This window comes from Tyto alba, unplaced genomic scaffold, assembly GCF_018691265.1.
Source record: "Tyto alba isolate M040663 unplaced genomic scaffold, T.alba_DEE_v4.0 Super-Scaffold_9, whole genome shotgun sequence".
Taxonomy (NCBI): Eukaryota; Metazoa; Chordata; class Aves; order Strigiformes; family Tytonidae; genus Tyto; species Tyto alba.
The window spans coordinates 6243072-6263192 of record NW_024881330.1 but is presented as its reverse complement, the minus strand read 5'-3'; the positions used below and the strand labels follow the sequence as shown (position 1 = coordinate 6263192).

The window sequence follows — 20121 nt, the reverse complement described above, 5'->3', positions numbered from 1 at the left end:
TTCTCTCACCACTTTCTTAGAGCAAGGAGTTATGTGTCTCATTCCTGACTTCAGCACAGTATCTTGGTCTTTCTCCAACTCCAACACCTTGAGAAATTTGGGACAGGTCACAGACCAAGCCTAAGAGCTGCCTCTGGTATGGGGGAAGAGAGTGGGAAAGGGAAAGACAGGGCTGTCAGAGAGTGTGAGAGGATGCAACACTGAATTATAAACCCCAGAATCACTGAGGGTAGAAGGGACATCTTGAGATCATCTAGTCTAAAGATGGCTTTTTTTTGCGTTCAGATTGAATTTCTTTGTTCTTGAATTGTTCTCATCCCTTCTTGTCCTGCCAATGGATACCACTGAGAAAGTTCTAGCTCCACCTTCTTTGCTTCCTTTCCATCCGGTATTTATACACATGGATAACATCCCCACCTGAGCCTTTTCTTCTCTAAGCAGAAGAATCTGTTGTCACTGCTGTTCCTCATATGAAATATATGTTTGATAATAAGTAAGGAATGAGGAAACATTCAATGGGTTTCATGTTTAGTTTAGGAGGTGTTGGTAGTTTTGTGTAGAATTTTCTTCTCCGTGGAGCAGAACAAATGATGAAAACACGACAAGGGCTCACAGGGAAACCCAAGGCAGGTAACTGAATTCAGTGTTGATGTCAGGAGACAGTCCCCAGACAATCACACCAAGGTATACATGCCCAAAACAACCCAAGACTCAGAAACTGGGGAAGAAAACACTGTACAAACATAAAGCACAAACAGATCATGACTAGAAGCTAGGCCAAGCATCAATAAGTTCTGTGAAGTGGCAGCTGAGACGAAAACCAAGCCAGGATGAAACCCAACTAGACAAGAGAAAATTGAGGATGGACATGGCCAGGAGGAGGGTTGTGTAGTCAGGACTAGGGCAAATAGATGGAGGACAGAACAAGATAGTGAGTCAAAAGTTTGGCATTAGCCAAGAAAACACTTACGAGAAACAAGCCTGAGTACCAAAAACCAGAAATCTGGGGCACAGCTTTGGCTAGAAGATTCACTAAGGAGTTGTGAGCAAACAGTAGGACAGCCCCAGTTACCTGAGGAGTGGGGAGAAGCACCAGCCAGATTTATGGACCAGCCCTCAGACAGCTAGAGAGACCTGTAAGTTCCCCAGTGACCAGGATATTGACTGTGGCCAGGTTCCTGGCAAGGTGTTTTCTTGCTCACAGAACCATCACAAGAAGCCTCACCACAAAGTGGAAAAAAGTTCATAGTTGTAGGCTTTAGATTGGAAGATAAATAGTCACATTTCCCAGTCAGCTAAGCTGGCACTTTGTAAAAAGTACTAGTGCTTATATAAAAGGATACGAATTCTTTAAGCAGATAATAAAGTGAATTACATATATTACTCAGTTAATGATTTTGTATCTAATTATGAGATGTTGCTATCAGTTGCTAAACATTGCTTGAGGTTATCTGCAAGACAGGACAGATGTTTTTGTTTTGTTTATTATTCCAGTTATCAGTTTTGTGCAGCTTTACAAGATTTCATTTTCTGTGAACAATGATCCGATATGCACCATCTCAGAATCCTGACATCCAGAGGCTAAAATGAACCAAATATGCAGACACCTTCCATGGTGTTATATCCACTTGGGTTAATTCCCAAACCACCAGAGTATGGAAGATAAAATACAAAAGGCTGAAAATATGAAAGTTCTGCTTTAATTCCATGTTTCAGTTAATCATTCAGAAGGACTCTTAGTCATTTCAATCAACTAATTAATGATGTTTTACTTCTTATTGTCCTGGACAATTAAATATTTTACTTATTTTAAAAACAACAACAACAAATAAATAGGTGCAATCTGAGCAGACAGAAATTCATCATAACTGGTAGGTCTGGCTTCACTCCATCAGTCTGAGAAAACAACAACAGAAGCAACACCAATGAAGTACTTCAACCCTTAATTTGAAAACGGAATTCAAATGGATAACTCTCTAATCTGTGCTAACTTGTTCCATAGGTTAATTATACTAATACTTAAAAGTGTACCTTTCTTCCATGCTTTTTTTGATGTCATTAACAGGTAGCCACTGACTTTCAGTCTACCACTATCCCTAGCAACAAAGACCCTTTACCAAACTTCGGTTTCCCAGAGGTTCTTACAGAGAGCCATCACCTCAGTTATTAACTGCTTCTTAATTTTATCTGACTACACTGCACTTCTTTAATTTCTCATTGTTACACTTGCTTCACAGTTCTCTAAACTTTCATCTACTCCATTTCTATCTACTGAATAATGGAGACAAGGATTAGGGATAGCATCCCAGCAGTTGTGACTGAGTTGCCTGAAGAGAATTGTGGCCAGCAGGTCAAGGATGATTCTCCCCCTCTACTCCACTCTTGTGAGAACCCACCTGGAGTACTGTGTCCAGCTCTGAGGCTCCCAACATAACAAGGACATAGACCTGCTTGAGCAGGTCAAGAGGAGGCCACAAAGATGATCAGGGGTCTGCAGCACCTTCCTTATGAGAACAGGATGAGAGAGTTGGGGTTGTTTAGCCTGGAGAACAGAAGGCTCTTGGGAGACCTTATAGCGGCCTTCTAGTACTTAAAGGGGGCCTACAGGAAAGATGGGGAAGGATTCTTTAGCAGGGAATGTAGGGATAGGATGAGGGGTAATGGTTTTAAACTGAAAGAGGGTAAATTGAGATTAGATACTATGAAGAAATTCTTTACTGTGAGGATGGTGAGAACTAGTTGCCCTAAGAGCCTGTGGATACTCCCTCTCTTGGAAGTGTTCAAGGCCAGGTTGGATGGGTCTTTGAGCAACCTGGTCTTGTGGAATGTGTCCCTGTCCATGGCAGGAGGTTTGGAACTAGATGATCTTTACAGTCCCTTCCAACTAAACCATTCTATATGAATTCTATATGGATATTGGTATAGTCAGCTCATACATGGCGGTTCCTGCTTATACACCCAAGGACTGCACTAGTCCTATTTGTCATAGTATCACCCAGAGCTCAGATTCAGTAGATCGTCATTGCCAGAACTAAAGTGCAAACTGGACTTCTTCACTTCAGGTGTTTCTCTCTATGTAGTCTTGGTGGTAATGCTTTACAATGATAAAGCACACTACCACTAGCTGTTACAAGCTGCAGCAAGCAGAGATTCTACCCAGATGCTGCTGTTAGCCAAAAAAAAAACAGGTTTATTCCCCACCCCACACACATCAGTTATGTATACACTACTCATCAAGACCAAGGTGTCTTTAGTTGGCGGCTGGCCTTCTCCCAGATCATGAATTTACTTACCCTGAGACTTGACATCATTTATGGACTTTAGAGCAAACAGTTTTCCTTTCAGTATATCATCTTTTTACTTTTTTTTTTTTTTTAAAAGACTGTGTGTTTATATGCAGAAAGAGAGGGAGGGGAGAATGGAAAATCAGTTCAGGTTGGCTTCGGGATGAAAAAAATAATGTGAAATCAAGAAAATGTAAGTCACAGGACAATCTCAAAGATACAGTGAGAGGTGTAAAAGAGCTAAAACAGAATAAAAAATAACTGACTTTATCCATAAGAAGGAAAAGAATTACTATTGATTTTTTAAGTTGAAATTCAAACCAGCAGAGAGAAATATACTGCAAAAATGTTAATGATGACAATTCAATCTATGGCTCATGGTTACTCAGCGAAATTATGCACTCACTCTTTTCAAGGCTAATGCTAGAAGGACTCAAGTGACAACCCAAAGAGAAACTGTTCTGACAGACTATGACATAACTGGCAGCCTTAGGTCATAAAAGGCTCCAAGGATTCAATTCATGTTGTCATAGGATTAAAAATTGTTCATTCTTTTATGAGGCCAAAACCCATATTAGGTAATTGATAATATCTACTAGAAACTGGTCTCTTGTGATTAACAAATATATATCTCAATGGCAGTGCTACCAAATATTCCTTTTAGAAGCTATTTATTAAGCCCTAAGTTGTTTTGTGAATTTCTTGATATTGTTCCTCCCAACCACTGAGATACACCAAAACCAGCTCATACTCTACCAGGATGGAGCCTACAGTTCAGGTGGAGGCTCCCAACCACATTGTATAAATTCTGTGCCAGCAAAACTGAAAGAGCTGATCAAAGCAGCAACATATGTGTAAGTACTAGATAACTACTCAAGGTTAACCTAGAGGAACCAAATAATGTAAAGCAGAGGCTCAGATGAAAATGAAGTGAAAAATCAAGGTACTCACTCAGTTTTCTGAACAACAGGGAAGCTTCCAAGTCGTACATAAGCACTCTGAATTCCATTTTCTTTCATTCCAAAAATCTGTTTCACGCTGAATGAATCCATCAGGTCAAATCCTGTCCATAATGGAAGTGTAAATACAAGACATTGATCAGGCAGTGGGACATGTCTTCAACTGTACTTAGGTAGTTATCTTAGCCAATAAACACAGCACTTCAGAGATCAACCTTGTTCTTGTTGGGGAAAGTCAGAACAAAATTCTGACATGGGATAATGTGCTTAGTCCAAAAACTCAAAAACAAACATAAATTCAAACTGTAACAGGTCCTGGAGAGATTATAACAGAGTTCTCCAGAAATCAGTAGATATTGTTTGCCTTGCCACAACACCCTGAAAATGCTGTATATTTCATTAAACCCAAAGCCTCATCCAACCAAGTCTTGAACACTTCCAGGGAGGGGGCATCCACAGCCTCTCTGGGCAACTTCTTCCATTGTCTCACCACCTCATCATAATTTTTTTTTTTTTCTTACCTCAACTCTAACTCTACTCTCTTTCAGTATAAAAATGTTGTCCCTTGTCTGTCACTACAGGCCTTGGTAAAAAGTCTCCATCTTTCTTATAAGACACTTTTATACATTGAAAGGCCATGAGAAGGTGTCCCTGGAGCCTTCTCTTCTCCAGGCTAAACATCCCCAACTCTCTCAGCCTGTCCTCATAGCAGAGGTGCTCCAGCCCTCTGAGCATTTTCATGGCCTTCCTCTGGATCTCCTTTAATAGGTGCATGACTTTGTTGAAAACCACTAGTCCAAGACACTTGACTACATACACTTTTGGTATCATTTTAATATGACTTAGTCTTAGTCTAATCACTATCCACCATTAGTCCATCATTATCATGAGCTATTAAACTTGACTGTAGATATATGTGTAAAGCTTCTGACTTTTTTTCTTACAGGGTTCATTAGCTCAGTCATAAACCACACACATGGGTCTATGCAGCTCCAGCATCATTATGGTCCCAGCCACAACAAACCCATCCTTTTGTTACATGAAGTCCCAGCTGCTAAACCCTGCCAGGGACAGTGGGGTTATAATTGTGCCGTGCTCCTGAATGCATCCAGTTCCTAGAGGTGCAGTACTGTGTGGATGCAATCATCCTGCTTTTAGCTCCAAACTGGCTCCACAGAGAGACATCCAAATTAATAGCCTCTCCCAGAACCAAACACACTGTGGAGTTAGAGGCAAAGACACTGCAAAAGGTAGGTTGTGAGCAACTGAGCAGAGAACTTGTGTTTTTCTTTTATTTGGACTATTCCAACCTCTTATCCCCTCACACATGCAAAACTACACATATTAACTCCTGTGTGTGTAACTCCAGCACACAAAACTGGTGATATTAGAATAGCTTATTTTGATAAATTATTTTTAAACTATGGTAGTGCTTTAAACTTTGTTCAGTTAGTGATCTTCTAAAACTTTTCTAGGCCAGATAAACATTTTTATGTGGTGAACTTAGACACTAATATTCTTGGGTTTCTTAGTTGCCCTCATGAGCCTTTCAGACTGAAAGTCACTGCAAGGCTTGAGAACAGCTGCAACAGGAAAAGACAATCACTTAATGATATTATTCTTCAAATTTATATTAATAAATAGGTGCAGAAAACCTGTGTGGGCAGTCCCAAGGCAAATCAAGATGTGACAGCAGACAGAAAATAAAACACAAAGCTTCCATCATGGAACTTTTTCTGAAGAAATAGCTTTTTCTGAGGAAATATAATCTTAATTGTTTGCAAAGACAGAAATGTTTGCCTGCTGCCAAGTTGAGGCCTTTTGTATTACAGTTACTTCTCTGGCTGTCAACAGCTTTTCCCTCCTGTCCACTCTATTTTCAGCTATTACTGGACATTCAGGAGGGCAAGTAAGGCAGTTAAGGTGCTCCAGGGCCTCATGCAACTCTAGTGATACACCTTTCTGACATACTGTAATCAGCCACTATTGCAGCTGTAAATTATAGCAAATAGGCCCAACCAGAACATGAGAGCTCCCTCCTGGCTATCACATAAAAACTAGTATGACCTGTCCATATAAGCCCTCCTACAGCTCATTAGACCATGCAGTACATATCCCTTATCTACACCAACCACAGAAATGTGAGGAAGGCAGTTGAGCGTTGCTAGTAAGAAGAGACCACACTGACTGGGAAAGGAAATTGTTAACCATTTACAGGAGCTGAGCAGTGGATGGTGAAGGCTGAAATGCTGCCCAAGTGATGTTATCATGTCAAGTCACCGGAGTCCTCAAGCTGTGGAGTACTGTTCAACTCATGGATCTTGTAAAGCTCTATTGATCAAAATATGCAAGTGAAAGATACAGTGACAAGAATTTGGGAATCTTCCTTAGTTTTCCCATCATTCACTCAGACCCAAATTTTCTCTCATGTTTTTCTGACAATTCGAGTTAATGTTCACATCACGAGCAACTGTGAAGGTGAGCACACTACCATGCTCTTCTAATGGAAACAAGAATAAGGTTTAATCAATCTATTTTTTTTGGGGGGGGCTGATATTTCCTAACAACATGCAGTTTAGAAAGCCTAAATAACACCATAAAACATACACAAGGTGACTAAAACTATTTTGCAAACAGAACTTGCTATAAGTCATGCTCACAACTTAGACTATCTCATTTGCATTCAGCATTGGACAAAGCACACAAGTAAATTATAATAGGATTTTTCTTATTCAGGCTATGGATCACCAAATTGCAAATTTCTTGATATATTATTCATTAAAGAATGAATGAGGGTTGTTCTTTGGAAAATGCCATGTAGGTCCATGGGAAAGTTAAACCCTAGATGTGCCAGAGTCCACACTCACAACCAGCAAATGTTTGTTTTGTGTCAAATTCAGACATTACCTCCACTTTCCTTAAAAGGAGTTATGAAACAAACTAATTCATGTTTTCAGAGCATTTCACATGGAGTTCATCCGATGAGAGCATCATCTAAATATCAGCTCACTAGACAGGGCAATAACAGACTCTTATTCAGATAGGCACATAGGGGCAAACACAGGCATATTAAAACGGATGCTAAAAGTTCATGGTTCTCTCAATTGACATAAAAAGAGCTTAGGATGGTCAGGTTGCATGCTAAACCTCACCTAGTAAAGGTCAATAGCTGGTGAGATAACCTCCACTCTTAGATATTCCATTGACAACCAAAGCCCATGGAGGTAACGGACACTTTGGTTGCTGATGGATTTCAGTAGCATGACAGAAAGTGTGGCATCGGTCTGTACACTGAACAATGAAGAACACTGCTGAGGAGGAGATATATTTCACCTAATTTTAGCTGTCTGAAAGGGAGACATTTGATGTATGCAGGTTGCCTCTGTTCCCTTGTGGGTCAGCAGAGAAATATAGGAGTCTCTAAGAAGAGAACTCATCACATCTGTCTTGGACCTATTTAAAGACAGACAGAATCACTATTTGAGAGTGCCTACCTCCTTCCATTCAGCAGAAAGGGAGACCATACAGACAGTAATTTTCAGACTGCAGAAGCTGGGTGAGATATATTCTACACATAGGAAATGCTATTTGTTTTGTGAAGTGAATGAAACAGAAGTAAAGAGGAAAAAAATGCTAACTAATCACACATAACATGTTTACAGTCTCATTTGCCATCAGGATGGAATAAAGGTTGCACATTTTTAAATTCGAACTAGCAATATCTTAAGTTTGCTATCCTGACTATACAGTGTAAAAGTCTCTTTAAAGAGATACCATTCTATTTCTAAGTGAGAGAAGAAATAAACACAAAATATAGTCATTTGAGTTGAGAAATTAGTCAAGGCAGATTGCCCAGGTGAGGCTGGAAAGAAGACACTTAGGGAAAATTCCAAATTAATTTATGCTTTAAAGTAACCTTTAAGATTATTTCAGCTGAAGGACAAGAAAATATATACATAGTATTTAGTAGTAGTAGTAGTAGTAGTATTTTGTTTACTTCATGTTCCTGGAAGCACTTTGCATTAAGTATGTTCCCTTGTTGACTTTAGGACTGGAACTGGGATTGTGAGGGAGGCAGCATGATGCTTTTAATTTAGTCTCGAATCACAACGTTAACACAAAAAATAGGCAATCCTGTAATCATTTCTCTATCATTTGAACAGGATTTTTCACCTGGCAGTGTCTGGCTGCTAACAGTGCAGTGGAAACAGCTCACTTATATCTTTCCCCAGACATCTCACTGGCTGTTTAGTCTGTCGTACAGCATTTCTGGGCTGGAGTGACAGCAGAAATATGGGCTGTCCATTGTTTTTTCCACCATCAAAGAAGGGACCACAATGTCAGTGACATAGGGACAATGAGATCCTACACACAGCTTTCTAATCATCTCTACAAGTGAAAAGGGAAAGAATATACCCACCTAATTTAACAAGCACAAAGCTACCATTACTACTGCACCAGGATCAAGCAGAGGATGAAAGGGTAGGACTTTCATGTCCTCAGTTGCTTTGATTTAAAAGGTGTTTTTTTTGTGTACCAGGGCAGGTGTGGTTTCCCAGATGGCTTATAAACTACTTAATCAGTAATTCTGTAAATATGGCAATTAATAAGATGAATAATGCTCTTTGATCATAAGCCTCCTACTTCATTATACCTCATAAAACAATATGGGGCCACTGAAACTCTCTAACATGATTACATCTCCTGAAAAGCAGCACACTCTAGTCCATTAACATTAAAATTAAAATAGTGACCTGAAAGAGAGACTCAGATTCCTAACAGCATACTTGGCTTGGAAAGCAATTTTGTATGCACTGCTCTGTTGATCAAATCAGCCAAATGTCTCTCTACTTGTGAGCAATAACTCCCTTACAGGAAGAATCCCATTCTTCCAGAATCAGAAAACACACTCAGATTTGACTGTTACAAGAAGATGGCAAAACTCTGCACCAGACAATTTCTGCATCATCTAACTGTAATATGCAACCAGATTCTCTTTTACATGAAAGATGTCTACCCTGCACCCAACCACACCCTAAAGCACCACCAGAGGAAGATCAAACAAACGTCCTATGACATTTGTTTCAAGGTTATTATTTCAAGAGCAGACTAAAGCAGCCATGCTTGGTTGACCTGAGTATGAGCTGGATTTCTGCCTGGTTCCATTAAGGATCTGATATCACAGCATGGTGGTAGCTAGTGTGCATGTTGACATTTTCCTGTCTGTCCTTTGTTCAAGGGCAAAAATCCTCCAAAATTAAAACAGCACCCAAACCCAGAAAACTAGAGCAACAAAAGGAAATTTTAATAGCCAGAAAACACAGAAGTGCACATTTGGAAAGTTCACTCAAAGTAGGACAGAGCCATTAACTTCTTCCTTAGCCTAAAGAAACCTTCTGAGAAAAGCGTCCTGCTTTGCATTCCCAAGGAGCCCAAGGTAACACTCACAGGGGGAACCACTGGGATACTTCTAACTGTGAAAGTTTCTGGTGAGACAGTGACTTGAAGGGGAATGTGGAAAGCGGGTGAGAGAGGAATCAGGAAAGGCACCGGACATCAGAGCCTCAGGTGATGTGTCCGGAATGTATTTATTATGGAGGATTTCCAGCCATAAGCACTAACATAAAACAAAGCACCTTCTGAAGGAAATTCTCCATACTCTGGTCTTGCTTAAACTCTCAGCTGAATTATTAGCCTTCTCAGCATATTGATGGAGTATCACCAATAGCCAAGGTCAGGGAGGTTGTCATCAGCTACTGGTTCTCAGAGACTTCTGAAAATAACAATCTGTACTGCCTGTGATAAAACAGCATATGTTACTTTTACTAGGGGGAGGTCAATGGCAATAAACTTTATGGTAGACTAGAGGAGCGTATAAATTCCTAGGAAGAACAGTATCACTTGGGAGTCTTTAAGCAAATATAAGATCTTATCAATTTTCTTGCCTAACATTTCTGCAGTCTTGAAAGTTAAGCTTTCATGGATTGCCTGTGTTCACAAGGAAGAGCCTGCATGTTCACTAGATCCTGAACATCCCTTTCAAATCCTCCAGTATGGTCTGCAAGTCTATTACCAGTATAAAGAGTCCTCATTTTTGTAACCTGTTTTAGTTACTTTCTGTGCTCATATATAATTTAAAAATAAAAGAAAAAAATGTTATCACACCATATTCTAAAGTTAAATAGTGCATTTAAGCAGCTACGTCTGGCAATTAGTCACTTGAAGTCAGAGTGTAGATGAGGGATATTTTATTTCTACTGTATCTAAACTTTTGGCATCCTTATCTTCCACAATGCTCTAGGTGAAACCAACTATTTCTGGACAGCCAAGATGCGTCTCACTTCAGGGCTGGGCTTGAAGTAAAACTGTCCAAACCTTGTAGGGAGTCCTACTTCTTTATTCAACAAGTGTTGCTGTTATTGTTACAGTATCCATCATCTGCTACAGCCTTTTTGCTGTTCTTGACACTCCTTCCTCTACAGGAAAGGCAATTCTGTCAAGAGCTGACAGAGCAACAGATACTAGGGTTATTTTTAAGAGCTCACTGAAGTCTCTGTCTCCAAGGCTCTTCCACCACATTCAAATTACCTACATCCATATCAGTACATCACTGCCCCAGTCACAGTTCCACTTGGCAACAAGAAGTTGTATTTAGGAGGAGATGAGGTACAGAACTGATGCTATCATCCTTCAATGTCCTAGTCTTTCTGGCATGCTGGCAGGAGGCAGTCAGAAAGCCCTTTTCCTCTTTCTTGATGACCAGCTGCTTCAGATGGTGAGATGTCTATGGTGACAACACTGGGGTCAATGTAGAAGCAGCCAGACACTGTATCTTCACATTGCCTTACCATTCCTGTGGGGCACACAGATGTCGCTTGTTTTGCTTGTAGTAATCTAGACAACAGGTAAGATCAGTGTCCTGTGGCTCAAATACTGTTTAGACCTGTCTCTTTGTGAATGGTTGCAAAAAGGGATTTGAAAGAAAGTCTTTTGCTGGACTAATTTTATTTATTTTTTTTTTTTTTTTAACTCTCTCTGGCTGTCGAAATAAGTGATTTCTAAAGACTTACAATGGATAAGAATTCTATCTTACTGCACTGCTTTATTCCTCTCCAGTTCACCTCTCCAGCAAGGACAGAAAAAGCAAAAGCTAATGTTTTGCATGGATATTCCACTCCACATCTAGAACTTCCAGCTCAACAATTTGATTCAGCATCATCAGCCAGCAGTGGTTGTCTGACTTATTCCCAAAGCATTAAGGACTGCATCTCTGGAAGAATAAACCAGAGAGATTTACTATTTGCCCACAAGTCCTGCATGAAGTAGTGTGTTGAGTAAAGGGGTTGCACAAGTCATTAAAAAAATTAATTTGCTCTATTTTACAAGAAGCTTGCAGGGGAATTTTGGAACTATAAAATTTTCCAAAACCTACAGATTAAAGGGCCTCAGGAGTGTTTTAAAGAGGTTCTTGCTATTAACCAATTGCCCTTTCTTTCCACAGATGTTACGGCTGGGATTTAAGCAGCACTTTGTGCTGGTCTGATGTCCTTCCCACCAGATCCACGAGACTTCAGTGAGGAGAACAACTAAGAGTTTAAGCTAATAATAAGGCTTTGTTGAAGCACACAGAACAGCTCTTACACCAGCATGAAGAAGGTATCTTCCAGCATGCATTTTGGGTGGTACTCCATAAAGTAGCTTAGAGGACCCTTGAGATGGTCTCAGTTTTTTAACAATAATAAACGAGATTTACTCCCAGTACATGATACCACTACTTAGGCTGTTGGTGTACTGATCCTGGTTTGCTTCCTCTGCATCATGACACTTGGGAGACACAATTTCTACTTTTGCTGTCACCTGCAAAGCAGCACCACAAGAGTCCCATGCAGATCACAAAAGGAGTTTGAACTAAGTTTGAGCACCAGTCCACATTTGGGAATTTCGGAGAAGGGGCATTACTTGAGGTATATCACACACACCTCAAAAAGAAGCAAGCATTGGGAGGCAGAGAGGCAGGTGAGCAGTCAGTCATCGGGTTGAACTGTGGGCCACTCTCAGAAACATCAGTCTAAAGCTTCAGACAAAAACAGAGGGGACAGATATAGCAGTTGGTACCCTTACACAGGAAAGGTAACACTTCAGGAAAAATAAAAGGGATATAAACCAGTAAGAAAATTAGTCCAAAGAGACAGTATGAGAGAAAGAGAGAGGTCAAAACCACAAGCAAATAAATGAATACAGAGTTATAGCCATCCCAGCTGGTGGAAAGAGCTGTTGTAATCTAAACCCCAGCCTGTTGTAAAAACAGGAAATAAATACATGTCTACAATGGCTGCCTCTGAGGCAGCACCTTTCAACACCTGATTTCATGTTAATAACACACCACTTTATTTGATGCATTGTTCTGTTTATTTACATCAGTCCATCCTTACCCTTTTGCCTCAGTTTTCGGACAGTTGCAAGTGGCATATTGAACAACACTGAAAGCTGGTTTTGACACTGAACTCTTTGGCTCATTACTGAAGGCTTTTCTGTGTTGAAGTCATTCTCCATTTTCTTAGTGAAGGACATCTGGCTTAGTGCCATGGGCCGTCTTTCAGCTCCTTTCCTGCTCCAGTGATTTACAAGATTAAACAGAAGTTCATTATTCCTTTGATGTCCTTTATGCCAGATAGGCTTGCACCAGATGAACTTACCAGGACTATTTGTATTAGGTTCTGATTTTAATTAGTTCCTCTATTTTGAAGTTCTCTTTTGAGTTCCTTGGGCCCTAAGGTTCTCTGTGTTCCTCTGGAAAGCCTTAAAATGGCATAACTGCAAACTCATCACTTCAGATAGCAGTAGAGAGGGAAGGACTCAATACTTCTTTGAATAAAGGTTTTCTTGGTAGCACCCAAGAGGACTCTATGCATATAGTAGAGAAAAATGACAGTGGATAAGTTTGTGAGAGCAGAGTGGCAGGACTGATGATTTCAACATAACTACCAGCAATACTTACTGCTTGCTCATACTAGAAGCTAGTATTATTTTTAGGGTAAGAAAAGCTATTTGAGGAAAACCACCTTACTTAGACATAACCTGCTATATTCTCCTTGTAATGCTACTATCTGGGCTATAAGAAAACCCCATCAAGATGTTATTCATGAAAATAAAAATATTTTCATTAATTTTAGGTTCTACGAGTAAGGCCTAATATGAAAGCACTTAGAGACTGCTCTCTAAGAGATGGTGGTGGTTGCTTTATGCCAGATGATCAGCACAAACCAGATTAGACCTACAGGTACACCAAAACCTGGCTACAGCTGTCACCAGGGACCATTCACATTAGACACACTGATTTAACCCCAAGTGTTAGGAGGTTTTTATTGAAATTGTATATGTGTCTTCTTCCCATCATGTGTGCACAATGGCCAAAAAGCTTGTACTGATGAAGAAACTATGGGATGTTTTTTCCAGGCCCCTTTTTTGCAGGAATGTCTTTCTAAAGCAGAATTAATCTAAAATATTTGGACCAAGAAATGTCTGCAAGTACCTCATGGTTAACCAATTAGTCTTCTTATAGCCAAAGGATTGGTTGATTCTTGGGCTATGAATAGTCAAAAATTGAATTTATTTCCTTTTCATCAATCTCAAATTCACTGGAATAAGAAAAAATCCTAGCTTATTTAACTTCTGAGAGAGAGTAAATACTACTAGTTTTTTTTTAAAAAAAAAGTCTTTAGGAATAGATTTATTTTTATTTTTTTAATATACTGGTAGATCTGAGTACTTCATGTGCACATTCTTGTGCATTGTTAACCCTTGTTAAGTCTTTTATGTAAATACAGAAGTCAGAATTTGCCACTGCTGGGATTCAGACCACGGAAAGTCTTTTACAGGGACCACTCAGCTGTTACCAGTTTTCTTCCTTCAGTAGCAGACTCTAATTTCAGCATTAATTTTCCATGTTTCATGCTGCCATTGAGCAGTTCATCCAGACTACCTGCTCCAACACAGATCTGATGTCTAGTACTGGTCAGGCCATTCACAGTGCTAGAAGTCCACTGAGATCTAGGATGTTGGGTAATAGCTACATCTCTGACCATAGTATGAAAAAGATCAATTTAAAACATGGGGTTTTAATTCAAGGAACTCCTCAACCCAGCTCTGTTGGTGACAGTGGGGTTATGTGTACTCTACAGGATGCTTGAGTTTTTCCAGGTTCCTAATCCATATGTACATTTTGGTGACACCCCACCCCTTGTTGAGGTGACTGTACATCTTCACTTCCCAATCCTTTAGCTTCTTTAGAAGGGAAATTCTTTGGTACCTAAGTCCAAAAGAAACCACCACAGGTGACCACGCTGGATAACTGGGGGATCTGGACACTGAGCATGTCACAGGGCACATCTAATGCGCAGGGTAGAGTTAGCCCATAGGACTGCAGTGGTTGCACTTAGAAATCACAGATAACTACTTGACTTCATTTTCTTGGAGTTACTGGGTATTAAAATGTCCTTGAACACAGGTGAAGCATTTGGAAACCATTGAAAAACTTCAAAGATCTTTTAAGTGTGATGTTTTATATATGTTGAGATTAGATAGAAAGCAAAGCCAAAAGGGATTGATAAGGTCACCTGCACTGAAGATATCCCACCTACCAGCCCAGAAGACAAATCCACCCCACAGCACAATTCCAGATATTTTCTACAACTCACAGGAGTCAGAAATAACTCTTGAGACTACAGGTACAGGTCAGCTGCTACTTTACCTATTTACTTCTCAAGGATATACAGCAGCTATAGTCAGATGTATGTGTCTCAGGAACCTCACTTCAAATTCAGCTCTCCAGATCCTTAGAGGATGAAGAAAACTAGCACTCAAGTCAGTGTTAATTATTCTTTAAGAAATTTTGTATGGGGGACTTCTTAGGTCAAGTGGGGTTGGGGGGGGGGGGTGGGGAGGGGAGGAGGAAATGAGAAGAGAAGCCGTTTGCCATACCCCCGTTGTCATTACCTAGTAACAGGTCACTGAAAAACTTGATAGCAAAGTGCCCGTGCCGTGGCACAGCAAAGCTTCATTCTTCTACCCCATGTCCCATAAACGTCATGTCTGCATCCAGTCCTGCCTACACAGGTTTAACACTGAGGATGGAAAGGAGAGTAGCTGGTGTCCATAAGAACAGTCAGCTTCACCATCATGACATAAGTGCAGTCTTTGCTGGTGACCACTTTGTCTGTGCATCTACTGTCTGAAGACAGTGATCTGTTACAAATTTCTGCAGCTACTCATGGATTTTCTACTTGTCTCTCAGGGGCTTCCCAAGGAGACTGTGAGAGGGACGATATGGACTGCCAAGTGAAAAGGGAGGGCAAAATGCCCATCACAGAGCCACCAACAAAAACGATTTTGTCCCCCAGAGGACACCAGTCTAATGTGCTTGTTCTGCAGGTTCAACAGCCTGGACACTCCAATTTCCTCCTGCTACCATGTGTTTTACTGGGCAAATATAAATATCCCCAGGGATATTATAATTAGCTGGTGAGTCACTGGCATCTCTGGAATGCGAACTCTGTGCTGCTGCAAACCGCAGGACACTGGAGACTCGCCGACAGTTAAACCCAGCCACTGCAGTCTATAATTGTAGTATACTAGTTTTACAACCAGTGCCTCTACAATAAAATGCCCAAACATCCTTTATAGAGCGACAGAAAAACACAGAGGTCATAAATATGCTGGCATTTTGCTCACTTGTGCATGGAGGTTTCTGAGATAGGGAAGAGAGTTAGAAGCTGAGGTCAATCTGTGGTACAATCCATAATGCAATTTCTGCTGTTCTTCATACACACAGCCTCTGTGATGACTTAGGACTTAGAGTCAGGACTTTTATGTTCCCTCCTTGCCCCATTAACACCATCCAGTGTGGCTTGTAGGGGATGTATAATGTAACACAGTGGTTGGAAATACCCCTTCCCAGGGTTAATTTCTCTTAGCACTTATGGAAAACATTGCATATCTTCCTTTACTTCTGTTGCAAATTCCCTCTGAAAACAGCAGTCAGTATCTCTTGAGGAGTATTATCTCCTCTGGTGAATAATGTTGAGGACTAGAGCTCAGCCCATTTTTAATTCTAGGCATCATCCAGATTTCTGCAACCAAATCTCATGTCCTGCAGGTCTAGTTTAAAACACAAATAATTCAAATGTGAAGTTTTAAAACGTCAAGAATTGTAATTAATTTTCAATAACTTTCATTTGTTATTTCGATGTAATATAATGGTTCATAAAAATACCCAAGGGGCAAATCTTCAGGGTGCAAAATTTTATCATTGTGTTTTCATGCCTGGTCATGATTACTAGTAGGCCATGATCCTTTGTTAAATGCTGATGGAACCAAAACGACAATTCAGAAATATAAGAGATATTAAGTATTACAACTGGGGTTTTATTTAGAATACTTCAAGGCAGATGAGTTAAACCCTCTTTTGTCTTAATTTCTGTACTTGATAAAAAAAAAAAAAAAAAAAATGGTACCCACAAGGATGCTGTAAGAACTTTGTATAAAGTATCATCAAGCATTGCTTTAAAATATCAGACTTTCTGGAAGAGAAGCAGTGTTTATCCTGGTATTCTAACCAGATTTATTGCTTTCTTTCAAAATTCCCTGTGTGATTCTAATGCATGCAGCAACATTTACATTCTGAATTTATGTGTTATGAACTGTTAAACAGATGCTGCTTCACTTCACTGCCAAAATTTGTATCAGTAGTAAAGTAAAGCTGCCTATATATTCTTACCCCATGCAATCCTATTTCACTGTGGCAGCCCTTACTGAATGCTAGCTAGTGAATTTTTATTTAAATACTATGATACCAGAGGGTCATAGAGTACAATCCTCTGCAATGAAAGGACTCATGATTGTCCATCAGTGTTTATTTGTCTCCATTACTAATACTTGAACACTTGTTCCACTACTTCATATCTCTGACAGTTTGAAACCTTCTTCTAATGTCTTGAATGTATCTCTTCAACAGTTGATACCCATTTCTTATAATACTCTTTGTCCTTTAGCTTGAGTGATTCTCATATCTCCCTTCCGCTATTCCCCTGATGTGTTTGTGGAGAGCAATAGTATCTCCCCTTTCCACCTGCACACTGCAAGATTAACCAAAACCAGTTTTTTAATCTCCTGTTTGAAAATAGTCTCTCTGGCTCCTGAACACACTAATAGCTCTTCGTGGCTGAGTCTATCTTTCCTGAGCTAAGGAGGTCTGAGCACACTGTTCTAAATAAGCATTAAACAAAACCCTGTCCACTTTCAAGAATTCTTCCCTATCTCTACAAGATCTACATTACCTCATCCTGTAATGGCCTCTGCCTTTTTCCCCAGCTGTACAGCACAGTGACTTACAAACATCTGAGGACTAAGACATCATCAATTTCCAGTGTATGAGTATATAGCACTAAGTCCTGTTATTGATCCATACGTGTCGCAACAGGCCTTTTAAACTAGTAGTCCCAAATCAGTTGGAAAAACTTCCAGATTTTTGAGGCCAACCAGTTCATCCTTCAATCATATTCTGATCCCTATCTGTATAGTTGAAATTCACAATGAAGATTAGACCTAAAACTGGACCCTGAAGAGGTCCACCACTGTCTGCCCTCTGGCTTGTTACTCCCTTTCCCAGAAACATCATCATTATCTCCCTCCTAGCCAGTTTCTGGCTTGCTTTATAACGTCTATTAATCTCTACCCTTTTCCACTTTAGCAGTGACTTTCAATGCAGTACTCTAACAAATGCTTGCTGAAGTCCAGATAGATGAGATTTACTTAGTTTTATTTGTCTAAAGGAAAAAAAAACACCTGTCTTTTAAAAGGAAAATATCAGTTTAGTCTGTTGTGTCTCCTCCGTCTCCTAATGTCATTTTTGATGCAGTTATTAATTTTATTATGCATGGAGCCATACACTCTATCCTTATCCCTACTCTCAGCCTCTGCATTAACAAAATCTCACATATCATCCACCTCTCAGTCACACCACTGGTTCCCTTCACCTCCCAAAGTTTGTACTTTTATAGGTCATTTTATGATTTATCTTCTATTTTTACTCCTGCCAACCCAGTGTGACTCAATCCACATTCACTTGACTGCAGACGAAGATTTAAAGGTAGTAGGTCATGCTGTAACTTGTATATGGGTAGGTTATACAAGAAAGGGCTGGCATTGGTGATGTTCTATATGAAACAATTGCCTGTGCCATCTGCTGGTACATTTCAACCAATAAAAATATAAGAAAAAAACATCCTCAGAAAGACTTCTGTCCCTCTTACCTTCAGTTTTTATGTCTTTCCCCTGTTTGAGAGAGGGAAGAGGTGTTTAATCTGAGAAGCTTTTTAATACAGTCTTCCCTGTCCCCAAAATGAGATTTACTGCAACTTTCACTCCATGGGACTGCACTTTGCATTCATCTAGAAACAAGTTTGTGCAACAAGTCACTATGAAGCTCTGTGTTAGGAGCCTTCTCAGTAAGGATCAATTTTGGTTGTCATTAAGCTCCCAAGTGGAGCACAAGACACAGGTGTTAACATATGAGGATCTGGGTAGCAGAAGAACAGCCTTCCTCACAGGGCTCTCACCACTGAAACCACAGAAATCCCAGAGCTGAACTGCTCTCACAAGTGTGAGGGAGCAGGAGGCAGGCTGCTCCTCAAAACTGAAGTGCAGTCTGATTTGGGGCAGAATACAAAAGCCTTTCAGTGACAACTAACAGCACAAGACATCCTTTTGGAAGAAGAAAATCAGCACACTAAGCCAACAGAAATTTTCCAATTACTTTAGCTGGAAGAAAGCAATGCTCTTCTGTTGAGTTGGACCCAGGGGTTCAGAGTCTTCAGAAAATGCTATAGAGTATGTAAGGAGTCCATAAGGAGTGGAACAGCATTTGGTCCTATGCTGATCCATCTTCAGCGGCACAATGACCCTTGGCAGACCCAGAATGTCTATTCAATTTTTTCCAGAGAAGATGCATACAATTCCCTAATCACCAGGAACAGGAGGAGAAATAAATTGTTATTGTCCTACCATGTAGGAGCAATCAGAAGCCTTCTACAAATCCTCTTGTATAGGTGGAGAGGGACCAGAGATGTCACTTTAATTACTGTAACGATCCAGTTATTAAGTCACTGAATGGCACAGTGAATGTTTACACTTTACAGTGAACAGAGGTTCCCTAGGTCAAATAAATGACAGCCCTATGCTATCAGTCTAACCAGGGGGACAGACATGTTGCAACAAATTAAATTCTGTTTAGATATTAGGGGAAAAAAAATATTCAGTGCAATAGTGAACAAACCAGAACAGTCTCCCAGACAGCCTGTGGAATGTCCATCTTCGGAGATATTGAAAACTCACCTATACAAGGCCCTGATCAACCTGTTCTAACTTCAAAGTGGATTTAACTTTGAAGTAGGCCCTGATTTGAGTAGGAAGTTGGACCAGATGATCTCCATAGGACCTTTCTAACCTGAACTGGCCTACATATCTAAAACAGCAACATCATCTTTCAAGTTAAAATGCTGAATATTGACTTGCTTTCTAGGAGGGAAGTGGGATTTTAAGATAGAAGGAAAAATAAGTCTAAAACTTCACAGAAGAGCATATGTATATACATATAAATATACATGCATATATGAATCTACACCTCACTCTACTCAAAAGTTTTGTGCCAGACCTGAATTAGGATTCTTGTCCTTTACAGTGCTTGACAGAAGATATACTTTTGAAGTCAGACAAAAGCATAGAGTCTATTAATTAGCACTTGAATTAAAATTCAGATAAACACGAACTAGACATATGCAGCCATTTGTAACTCTGTTCTTCTGGAAAGGATCACAAAGAAG

The 20121-nt window shown here is 40.0% G+C and overlaps 1 protein-coding gene across 3 annotated transcripts in view; it reads right to left on the bottom strand.

Annotated features, from left to right (window-relative positions):
• The window catches only part of COL22A1 (collagen type XXII alpha 1 chain), a 283818-nt gene that overhangs the window by 147550 nt on the left and 116147 nt on the right, over positions 1-20121 (bottom strand). For all 3 annotated transcript variants that reach the window (XM_042785800.1, XM_042785801.1, XM_042785802.1), the window contains one exon: positions 4236-4347. In XM_042785800.1, coding sequence (XP_042641734.1) covers positions 4236-4347 — 112 coding nt within the window. The remainder of the gene's footprint in view (positions 1-4235; positions 4348-20121) is intronic.